The sequence below is a fragment of the Papaver somniferum genome, chromosome 1 (assembly GCF_003573695.1).
Source record: "Papaver somniferum cultivar HN1 chromosome 1, ASM357369v1, whole genome shotgun sequence".
Taxonomy (NCBI): Eukaryota; Viridiplantae; Streptophyta; class Magnoliopsida; order Ranunculales; family Papaveraceae; genus Papaver; species Papaver somniferum.
The window spans coordinates 226,762,421-226,774,256 of NC_039358.1; the positions used below are offsets into that span (position 1 = coordinate 226,762,421).

The 11,836-nt window shown below is 39.6% G+C and overlaps 1 protein-coding gene across 1 annotated transcript; it reads right to left on the reverse strand.

Annotated features, from left to right (window-relative positions):
* Nucleotides 1-1,761: 1,761 nt before the first annotated feature.
* Nucleotides 1,762-3,762, reverse strand: LOC113362531 (putative ankyrin repeat protein RF_0381). Its single transcript, XM_026605206.1, has 3 exons — nucleotides 3,285-3,762; nucleotides 2,666-3,183; nucleotides 1,762-2,328 (listed from the first exon to the last, which is right to left on the reverse strand). The coding sequence occupies exons 1-3, from the start codon at nucleotides 3,760-3,762 to the stop codon at nucleotides 1,762-1,764; spliced, it is 1,563 nt and encodes a 520-aa protein (XP_026460991.1).
* Nucleotides 3,763-11,836: the final 8,074 nt, after the last annotated feature.

Below are 11,836 nucleotides of genomic sequence, written 5' to 3' on the forward strand. Positions count from 1 at the left end.
ATTTTCTGCGAAATTGTTCCTTTTTTCTTGTTCTTCATAATGCTTTACTTTAATTTGATGACACAATTTCGCATTGTCAACATCTCCTCTAATTTCACCTATTCCAGTTGGAGTGGGGAATTTAATACATTGATGCAACGTTGATACCACAACTTTTATCGCATGTATCCATGATCTTCCTAATAACATATTATATAGCGATTCCATATCCACCACACACAATGTTACATATGTTTCGATTTCTCCAAGTGGAATTTGCACCACTATTTCTCCTTTTGGTTTTGTTATGGATTTTCCAAAGCCGTGAACAAAATATGATGAACTGGACATTTCTTCATCTTTAAATCCCATTCCCCGGAATGCATGATAAAATATTATATCAACTGAACTTCCTGTATCGATTAAAGTTCCCTTCAACATCCATTCTCCTGCGGATTTTATTGTTGTATCCTTCTTTTTTCGTGTAACAGGCACTGTGATGACCAACGGAGATGTATGATTTAAATTTTCTTTTTGTATTTCTTCCGCCATGAATGCAATTTTTTGCTTTTCCCATTCTTTCAAGGGTGATATTTTTTCTACCGCTATAATTTTCTTTCCTTCAAAATTTCGTTTATGTATTCTTCCTTTGACGTTTTCATGAAATTCATTGATCAAGCTTTTTGTTATTATATTACACTCCAATCTTTTTCCATTTTCATTAATTCTGCTCATCTTTCTTTTAACTGATTCACTGATTTATTTAATCACTTTCTTGATTTGAATATTCTCAACCAACAATCTTCAATTTTTGATCTTCAAGTTCCCTGTTTCTAGCGCCATTATGTAGTTGCAGGAAATCCTACACTACACCCCTCATATGATTTCACTGTTGATCAACTCATTTTTAGGTTTACACTCTTAATTTTATTGATTAATTTTTGAATGTTCTTACAAGAAAGATAAAGAAATCAAGAATGAACTTTGCTATGGACTTTCTCTCTCCTATTTACTTGTTTCTTAATCCCCAAAAAGATCTCCCCTTCCTTTACAACTCGAATGACTATTTATAAGGAAATACATAGTGGATGACAGCTAATCTGTCCTTTATTTTCGGATATAGCTTGCGACATTCTCGCAACCTTACAAATGTTAACTTCGCAAGCTCTCTAATTTTCGCAAGACTATTACATCTTTCTCGTGATTCTTGCTGACGTCGTTTTTCTGAAATTGTTCTGCGACGCTATTGTGTAATACCATTAATAATTTCGCTGAAACATAATTGTTGCGAGATTCTGATCCTACATCGGCCATATCCAAATCCTATTTGGCCCATGCCTTTTCCTAGCCTGCAACTTTGAATGCACCATGCATTTCTGGCCAAGGTCAAGGTGCAGATAACGCGCAACTATTGCGCTTCACTACTAGGTCGCTTGACCGACCGGTCATATACCTGCCCCTGTCTCAAGGCAAGGCACATACAAAAATAGTTGAAAGAGGGGACCTCTTTGTTGCGAATAATTTAATATTGTATCGGCAGCTTAAGATCCTGCTGTAAATATTCCTTGGGAAACCCTATTTTGTAAGTCATGAATTTTAAAAATAATTTCATGGGTCTGTAAAACAGATAGATAATAGAGTAAATAATTACACAGCAAATGACAGATAAGAACAGAGAGAAACAAGGAAAACATATTCTTCAAATGATAATAGCACAACAAACGACTGAAAATGGGTCAGAATCACCATCACTCCTTAACTCAAGTCTACATAATCATCTATTTATTCTTGATCGGTGTCTACCACATCATCCTTGCTATCATTCAACCATTTCACTATCACGTAGATCACAAAGAAAGACAAAACAAAGAAGATACAACCAAGAATACAAACAGGAATTGCAAGTCCAGGTACGTGGCCTAACACTGTATAGGTTCCTGCCACGAATGCCACCATCATTGCAAAGATAGAGAGCAGATTGCATATAATTGTCGTCATGAGTAGCCTTTCGTTCTTGAAGTCAGTTTGAATTGATGAAAAATTTGAAAATGATACCATTTTGCCCACAAATTGGATCAAAATAGCCAAAGCAGAGAGAACCATGGCCAAACTGTTAGAAACTATAAACACGATAAAAGACGGTTTACTAACTAGTAAGGCCATGCCTTCGTCTGGTCGGTCGTTGTTGTAACCTCCAGGTAATGTAAAATTCGCTGCAAATGCAACAGTTGCTATGAGTGCTGACACCACCAAAAGGGTTTGGTTATAATACTCCATCTGTTCTCTCCTAGTTTTTTCTGTTTCCTTAAACTCAGCTGAATTTCTAAATTTTACTTCCTTAGCTTCTCTCTGGAATCAATTAATTGGTAACCAGCAGAAACGAAGGAATTGTTAGAAATGAAGTTTGAAAGTTCGTATTAGTGATTAAATCTTGTTCCCCAATGATAACAAATTAAACTAAAGCAAGAAACTAAAATACATATATAATTCTAAAAGAGAACCTAAGCTAAAAAATCACCCTAACGAATAAAGTGGCGTAATATTACACTCACCATGTCTTGGGCGTAAGTGGGTTAGCATGATATAATAAACAGTTTTATTAAACTCATTTGTTGTTTAATGCATCGGGTAACAACATAGTGAAAAAGAATCTTTTTTTTTAAGTAGAGAAAACAGAGATCTATACCTCTTCGCGGATAAGAGCTTCCTCAAACTTCACAATTTCATCCGCGTCCCTGGTAGTCTGCATTACACTGGTGTTACGTGAGAGGATGTAAGAGAAGTTGGGGTGCATTTGACAAGGTTCTTTTCCGTTTTTATCTTTCATTCTTATAATTGTCTCCACCACCGTATCTGAGCTAATCTCGTTTAGAACGTATTTGAGTACATTGGAATTATTATACTGAGCAGCAACATGAAGAAAATTTCTTCCTTTATTGTCTAGCACTTCCCAGCAATCCAGGCAGTGTTGAATCATCTTTTTCATTGCATTTATACTCCCATAATCACCATTTGCTGCTGCGTGGTGGAGAGCTGTCATACCATCTTTATCAGAAATATAACAAACAGATGGATTGACTTCCATTACCGCATCAAGGAACTCATTGTTATCGTACAGCACTGCGTAATGAAGTGCAGTACGCCCATTTTTGTCAACTTCTTTTACTATATGTCTCAATAGATAGACCAATCTTGAATATTCCTCTGTTGCAAATATTTTATCCGCTGTTAACTTAAAATTCTAAAAATAGGAAATTTCGGACATTTACCCATATTACATGGGACTTTTTAAAATTAATTGATACCTTTAAAGGAGTCGGAATCTCGCAGTGCTAGTGCATGCAACGTCGTCCTTCCACCGGGGGCACCATAGCTTTGGGATGGACAAATCTTGAGCATATAGTCCACAAGATCAGGAGTCCCGAACTTGACAGCAAGGTAAAGTGGAGTCTCACCGGAATCGTTGGCGAAATATTCAAAACCTGGGTCTGCACTTCTTAATATCTTTGATATCCTAGAGTCTGTTTGACATAGCAGCGCCTCGTGAAGCGCTGTATTCTTTGATTTATTTGCAATCCTCACAAGTTGCTCCACACTGCTTTTACACGTTGCTTTTTGTTCAGCTGGCAATATCCCTTTTTCGACATCAATATCGTCATAGTCTTCATCTTCCCCGATCACTTGAGAATTTCCAGCTTGATCAATAAATAGTGAAACTATGTCTGTTGACCCTGACCTTGCTGCTATATGTAAAGGAGTATTTCCGTTAATGTTTTGTTGCATTAACATCTCCAACGATTTTGATGAACCGCATTCGTATAAGATTTTGACAACTGCACAACAACGTGCAGGGAATTGTTGTTGATATCGGTTCGGCGGAGAAGATGGTTATCAACGTCGTCCTCGTCCTTGTTAGGAGCTGTTCGCGCCAGAAGTTGTTTCAGGGAATCAATATCCCCTGATTTTATCGCTTCATACAAACTGGAAAGATCTGTACTAGTTTGTTCGAGTCTAGAACTAGAACTCGCCATTTCTAGATCTATAGTGGGAGCTAGAAGGCTTGTGCAAGATGTGATAAGATGGGAGATATATAATTCTATACAAGTCATGAGGTATTGAAAGACGAACCGAAATTTAAAGAAATCTCTGTCACCAAAGTATCCTTCCACACAAAGTCACAAACCTACGCATCAAACACTCTGAAAACATTATAAACACGATTGTCTACTTTAATCAATAAAAATATATACTTTCGCAGTGAAAGTTGGTCGTACCTGTGAAATGTGAGAGTTGGCAAATGATATTCTAATGATGAATTTTCTTTTTGCATTCTGATCCATATCTTCTATCGAATATATCCAACTAATCCACCAAAAACAGAAGACAGAATATTTTTTAACAAAATCCAAGACACAGACATAACTTGAGAGGGAACTAAATGTGACTTCCATATTAAGGAAACTTTATACAAATGTAGGATTGTTTATTTCATTCCTAATTCGTTGTTTACTGAAAAAGTAGGATGTTATTCTAAATTCGGTAAGATGATGTTGGTGTAAAAATCAACAATAAGGTCGTTCAAGTGCGTTCTATTTTCTTATCCAAAACTTGATTCTGTGGTGTTGTGAGAAAGAAACTTTCAAGTTTATTGACAGTGTGCAAGTCCTGCACCACTGGGAGTCGATCATCCATCTGTAATGTGTCTAGTCTTCCATGACTAGCTGTTGTATTTGGCTGAACTTTTTCTCTTTTAATATAACTTTTCCTTTTCGAAAAAAATTTCTTATCCAAAACTTGTATCATCACAATGTTGAATAAAGAATCACTACGTACCGGTAGAGGTATAAACTGGGCCCGGCTAGCATGGGCACAGCCCAACATGGCACGTGAATTAGTCGAGCACGGCACAACATGTTAGCTTAATGTGCCGAGCTGGTTAAGAGTAATTGGCACAGTGACACAACACATCACAGACAAGCACGTGACGCATCACGACATAGCATGGTAACAAAGCACGTCATAACGTTATAAAATACTGCAAAACACGGCACAATACAACATATTTTTTTGTATATTTCACAAAAGGGTGTTTGATCTAACCATTTTTTGGAATTCTATCTTCGTTGTGTCGAACTATTTTAATAAAAATACATATAATATCTAAATATGTTGAAAATATTTATTTTGGAAAATATAAAATAAATGTGCCAGGCACACCACGACACGGCACGTAACGTTCTCAAACACGACACAACACGGCACGTCGTAATTTCTGACACGGCACACCACGACACATAGCACGGCGTGCCTCCTTTTAATGGGATGTGCTCGGCTGTGACAACACATTCTACACCTCCAGCTACAAGTGCAGCGAAGGGAAGGATTACAAGTGTGTTGATGATAACTACGGAAGCGAACATAGACAACATACCATGATGACCTCACCACTTATCTAAGAAATTCAGATGACAAAATTTGCCTGGCATTTTTAGGGGCGACCCCAAAAGGATTAGGGGCGATTTTTTTATTCCCAACCCATACACAACGTTAAGGGATGTCCAAAAACGCGGAGAATACGTTAATGCCCTTACACAATCAGAAGCTTTTTTGTGTCCAATTAATATAACGCAATCGGAAGCTTATTAACGTGATTATACTACCGATTAAGTGCATTTTTGTGCCTAACTCGTATCTGGCTTCTATAACAATCGGTAGGACTGAGAACCTCACTAAGCTACTAATTATATTACCTCCTAAATTCCCAAAATTGGTGACTTCGTCAAAGAAGAAATTTGGGGAAACTTAGAATCGGTAGGCAGGTTAACTATCGATTATTCTAGTCCCCAAATTCGAAAAAAATGAGATTTCTGCAAAAACAAAATTTGGGGCAACTGTATAATCGGAAGTCCTATTATCTACCGATTATTTTAGTTCTCAAATTCGAAAAAATTAAGATTTCTGCAAAAAGCAAATTTGGGGCAACTGTATAATCGGAAGTTACATCACCTAATTTGACTACCGATTATACAGTTTCCCCAACAAAATAGAGTCGTTGGAACTCTAAACTCTATATAAGGATTGTATCCTTTTACCCTTTATGGAACACAAATACCTTTAAACTCTCTCCAACATCATCTTCAACATAATGCCCCAACCATTCATCAATCCAACGGAGTTCACGATTGAAGAATATTTATCTTTATGTAGGCGCTATGTTCAATTCTATCCAAGACGAGGAGAAGAACGTAGGCAAGGCGACATAATGAGTATGAGTTATTTGGGGAGAATTCACGAGAAATTCTGCGCCGACACCGGTAACCCAAACAACCGCCACTCCGCTGATCTTTTCTGCAGAATTGGTTCGATAAACGGACACGTCGAAGAATTCGTCCATTTAACTTATCTTGTGGCAAGGGTTCGATCTGGGACTCCTTATAATCGGTAGGTTGTTAAGCTGTACAAACTTCCGAGTATAACAGGTTTCAAAATTCATTACGTGAAGGATTTTAGAAAAAAATCATTTTGAGGCAACTTATAATCGGTAGGTTGTGGAACATATTAAAATTCCGATTACCGCTACATCCACAACTTAAACCAAGTGGTTATGGTTGACTCTGCACCCCTCAGAACCTATGGAATTTTTCCAAGGTTGAATATAGGGCTCCTTATAATCGGTAGTCTTACAAGTTGGATAACCTACCGATTACACTAGGGATTATTAGCCGAAGTATCTACACTATAATCGGTAGGTATAGTTTCAATTCAACCTACTGATTCACCTCTAACCTACCGATTATGATGTAGGCTCCCGATTATATGAGGGCATATTGGCCATTTCGAAAAATCAGAAATAAGGGGTAGCTTCGAATTACGTTTGGGTGACCTTTTTTTTCTTTTAGTGTCGCCTCTAATTCTTTTTGAATCACCCCTAAAAATGCCACAAAAATTTGTGTTAAACAAAACAAAGGTAATTTTTTATTTTCCCTGCGGAGAGGACAGAGAGAGAAATAGAGTCCATCTAAGGTAAAGAGGGATGAGAGTCGATCCTATTTATATAGAATTTGTATCTTAATGATTGACATATGACCAGGGACGACCCAAGATTTAATTTATTACTAAAACGCCAAATTTCTGGATAAGAGAAAAATGAGATTAAGACATTCGGACTTCTTAATTTAACTTATTCGAAAATGTGATTAAAATGTTTGATTAATGTTGTAAAATTCTCAAGGGAGTTCCTTTATATACCCCAAAAACAATAACGGTACCCCATTTGTAGATACTAAAGATACGATTCGCAACGTCGACGAAGGAGAAGACCCGTGTCATTTAAGGGAATCCTGTCGAAAGATCTTGCACTACTCCCCGAAAATCCTCGTCAGTGACTTGTGAAATCAAGTCAGCGACGTCATTATTAAGTGACTGACGAAATGAAAAACCATGTACGAGATATCATATTAAGGCGAGGTAACTTACTTGAAGAGTCTAAGTTGCGAAGGATCAATTGGAGTGCCCGACAAGATACCAACCATGAAGTAAAGGTTGGCGAAATAAGGTTACTTGGCTGAAAAGATAATCAGCGAAGTAAGAAAATTATGGAGCAAGAAAAGAGACAGCTATCCCGACAAACACCCAAAGTTGTCAGCGAAAGAAAGGGAAAAACTTCATGGAAAGTGATCTGGGCAAAATATAAAGCATCTCCACGAGATCCAGGCGAAGAAAAATGAGTTGTACGTCATTAGGGTTGCTTGGTCTATAAATAGAGGTCCTTGGGCAATGTAGAGAGGTCGGATTCTGGGGAGAGGAGAGAGCTTTGCTTTAAGTGAGAGATTAGGGTTTCCTTGTACTCAAGAACTTGTATCTTTCATTACTTGAAGTGTTTAATCAATAAATAATTTCTTATCCAAAACCTTTATCATGTCTTAGATCTGTTTCTTTTCTTACGTGGGTGTGCTACTGGATTTCCAGTAGTTATATTTTGGCGTCCAAAAACAGGGACTTAGATCGGGGATTCTTCCTCATCTAAGAGTTTGAGAAAGGTTGAAATTGCTTAAAATTGTAGAAGTTAGAGATTTTGGCGAGTTGTTTTAAAATTAGGGTTTTGTAGATCTTAAACGATTCATTCGTAGTCAAGACTAGAAATCTAGGATAAAGAGTGACCCTTGGGTATTGCATCGGAAGATTGAAGGAAAGAAATTAGTCGGAAGAGATCGAACCAAGGATCAGTTGATGGCCAGAACACCAGATCGAGCGAGGCACTTGATAGCGACGAGAAGAAGCAAACGTGTGGAAGCAAAGAGAGGAGGAAGAATGGAAAGGGCAGAAACATCGATTGCAGGGCAAAGACAAGGCATGAACCAACGAAGGAATAATCAGACCGATGAAGATGACTTTAGGGAAGGCTCGGTACACACTTCTGGCACGGACACCGCTGTAGAGGAGGAAATGACCCATGGAGAGTTGGAAGAAAACATAGATGAGGAACACATGACTCTGGAGAAGCTAAGGGAGACACTTCGCCTTAAACGGGAACGAGACATGGATCTAGCGGAGTAGCATGCTCGATTGATGAGGCAAAACGATATGCTGGCACTACAAAATCAGCAACTTAACGAGGAAACAACGGCAGACGTGGACTCGGAAGGAAACACGATATCTTCAAGAGAAGAAGAGAGACGACAAAGGAGGTACGCCCGCGAGGACGACGGAGGAGAGCGACGAAGGAGACAACGAAGATAAAGCAGTGAAGAAAGAAATCTGAGAAGGACGTTGGAGGAAACGAGATGGGAAGATCAAAGATGAAGATATCAGGAAGAAAAGAGAAACGAGGACGAAATGAGGCGAGAGGAGGAAAGACAACACGAGGAAGCAATCAGACGTGGGGAGGGAAGGTTTAGCGTGATGAGAGGCGACCATCATGATGGAAATGGAGGAAGCATGAACCAAGAGGTCCTAAATCAGCTACGAGATATGACGACGCTGATAAACAATTCGCAAAGAGGTGGCAGGGTGCAGCTGGCAGAGGCGATAGAAGAGGCCGATAAATCTCCATTTATCTACGAGATAATGTATGCGGACATTCCTGAGAAGTGCGTGCTACCGACATTTTCAAGCATATTCAGTGGATCGGAAAGTGCTGTCCCGCACTTGAAACAGTATACTTTATCATTGATGCAGTGGGGATGAAATGAAGCGGTACTCTGTAAGTATTTCCCGGCGAGCTTGACCGGCGAAGCATTGACATGGTTCGACGGGCTACCAGAAAGGTCGATTTCATCATTCAAAGACCTGTAGAGAATATTCCTAACAACGTACATAAGTAACAACTTTCTGAGGCCAGGAATCGAGACCTTGTTCAACCTAAGGCGAAGACCAACGAAAAGTTTGCGAGGACTAGTGACGAGATGGAGGACGGTGCGCAGCGAACTCGTGGGACGAGTTGACGAGAATTTTTTTATCCTAGCCTTCGTGAACGCCTTATTCCCGACCGACCTGTTGTACACCCAAATATTCATAATCCGGAACTCCTTGATAATGAATGAATTAAGGGAATATCAAGAGGAATATATAGCGTTAGAAAAAAAGCAGAGGCAAGTCAGCGAAGTAATACCAATTCCAGCAAAGGAAGGAAATTCAAGGCTGTTACCAAGAACAATACATGTCGTGGAGGATGATCCGAAATATGAGAAAGGGGAACCTTCAACCCCAGTTCAGGAGAAACTTGTAGTTGTGTCAAGCGGAGATCAGGAGTGGATCGATCAACAGAGGTATGAGGAGTCAATACGGAGGAATTATGAGCCACGAAGCCAAAGCACAGGATATCAGCACAGAAGCAATCAAGGGCCTAGGTTTGGAGAGATAAGACAAAACGCACCGGCCTTTGAGGATGTAAAACTTCCAAGACTAAATACCACTGTGGAGAAGGTATGGGAAGCGATAGTACTGACAGAAGAGATTCCGCCCCCACCAAATCTGGAAAGAGAACCACCTTCGAGTACTAGGAGTCATGAATTTTGCAGGTATCATCGGTTTCACGGACATCATACGAATGACTGCCGAAACATCCGAAGTATTATACTTCGTCTAGTGGAACAGGGGAAGCTCGCTCATTTTATGGAGGGATATGTACAACCGCCCCCACCCCCACCTCGTGACAATCAACAGGTATACCGAATCGAAATAGATCGGGGAAGTCACAAACTGAATTGTAATTCGGTAATACATTCAGCCAAGAGAATTCAAAATTTCCATGATAATATACTCAAAAGAGTGCATAAGAGGGACTTCGAAGGGAATGAGATATTCAATGTGGCGAAGAAGGAGCCACTAGAAGAGTAGCAAAAAAGGGAGATAACATTCTCAGCAAAGGACGTACCAGAGGAAAGGGCTTCGCACACAGAGCCATTGGTCATAACCTTAAATTTAGGGAAAGACTCAAAGTGGGAGGATGACAAAGTAAAGAAAGAAAAAACTTGGGAAATAGACAGAATCCTGGTGGATACGGGGAGCTCGGTTGACATTATCTTTTATCATGCATTTAGAAAACCATGGGGTACAAGGATTCAGACCTTGTACCATCGACATATAATATATATATGGGTTCAATGAGGTTCCATCAAAGCCGAAGGGAGAATTAGTCGTAAAGATTTTGGCGAGCGAGTTGAAAACAAAAGTTACTATTTGTGTGATAGATATAAACTCACCTTATAACGCTCTCATAGGTCGGCCGTGGATACATGGGATAAAAGGGGTTGCATCTACATATCATCAGATCATAGGTTTCCCATGCCAAGCGCAATAGGCGAGATCAAGGGAGATCTGAAGGATGCGCGAGATTGTATGAAAAAGGATCTCCACAACTATGATGAAAAACGGAGGAGGAAGATAGAACAAAAAAGGAGGGTATGCGACGCAAAAAGAGCGGAACAACTGATGGTGTTCACCATTAGGATAAGCGTGGAGCAGATTACAACGCAGAAAAGTGTGGAGGAGGCAGACAAGATGACGATTGCCAATGAGATGGATCGCGAGAAAACTCCGGAAAAGGAAGGCCAAGTTGAGATTAAGCAAAGTGGAAAAACGAAGAAGGTAAAGATAGCTGAAGGAACTGAAGTAGTGAAAGCGAGAAAGAAACCCCCAGTGCCAAGGAAAAACGAATCCCGCAAGGCGGAGCAAAGGCAAACAACTCCAAGCGCAAGAAGGTATCAATACAAGAGGCCGAGAAAAGTGTTGAATTGCCCGGCCATTTCGGTAAGAAAAATGAGGCTTGGGACGAATACAAGGAGATGAAGCAATTAAAGGAGGAACTCTACCAAGAAAGACGAAGGAAGGTAGACTTGGTAAAAGAAGGAATAAGGCTAGAAAGGAAAAACGAGAAGCTCTTGATTAAGAACAATCACCTAAAAAGAAAACAAAAAGAACATAACACTAAAAGGGGAGAAAATGCTTCGGGAAAGAAATTGGCAACTGAAGGACGTCATGAGTATTGGCGAGATAGAAATGGGCGAGGGGAACAAAATGAACGAGAAGATCTGAAAAGAGCAATAGAAAGCAGCAGGAGGGAGTTCAGGGAAAAGGAATATCGTATGCAGCAATTGATGGTGACAAGGAGAAAAGGCGCAACGAGCAATGACCCAGTGACAGGGAGAAAATGTGGAACGCGGGAAGAACCAGAAATGATGAACAAATGTGCGAGAAGTGAGCCATGTAAACCATAAATAGAAGAAATATTTTCGTTGAAACAAAGGGAAAATGAAAGCTTGCGAAGTATTGTGGCAAGGTGAGATACGCTTTGCAACGAACTAAGGGGTACGATCGTTCATTTATGCACTGTCGGCCAGACACCCCTTATTTTAAA

Excerpts from the sequence above, each read along its gene's own strand:
- LOC113362531 (XM_026605206.1), bottom strand. The coding sequence starts at position 3,762 with ATGCAACAAAACATTAACGGAAATACTCCTTTACATATAGCAGCAAGG. Across the intron at positions 3,184-3,284 it reads AGATTCCGACTCCTTTAAAG|AGGAATATTCAAGATTGGTC; the intron begins GTATCAATTAAT and ends TATTTGCAACAG. Across the intron at positions 2,329-2,665 it reads AAGCTCTTATCCGCGAAGAG|AGAGAAGCTAAGGAAGTAAA; the intron begins GTATAGATCTCT and ends AATTGATTCCAG.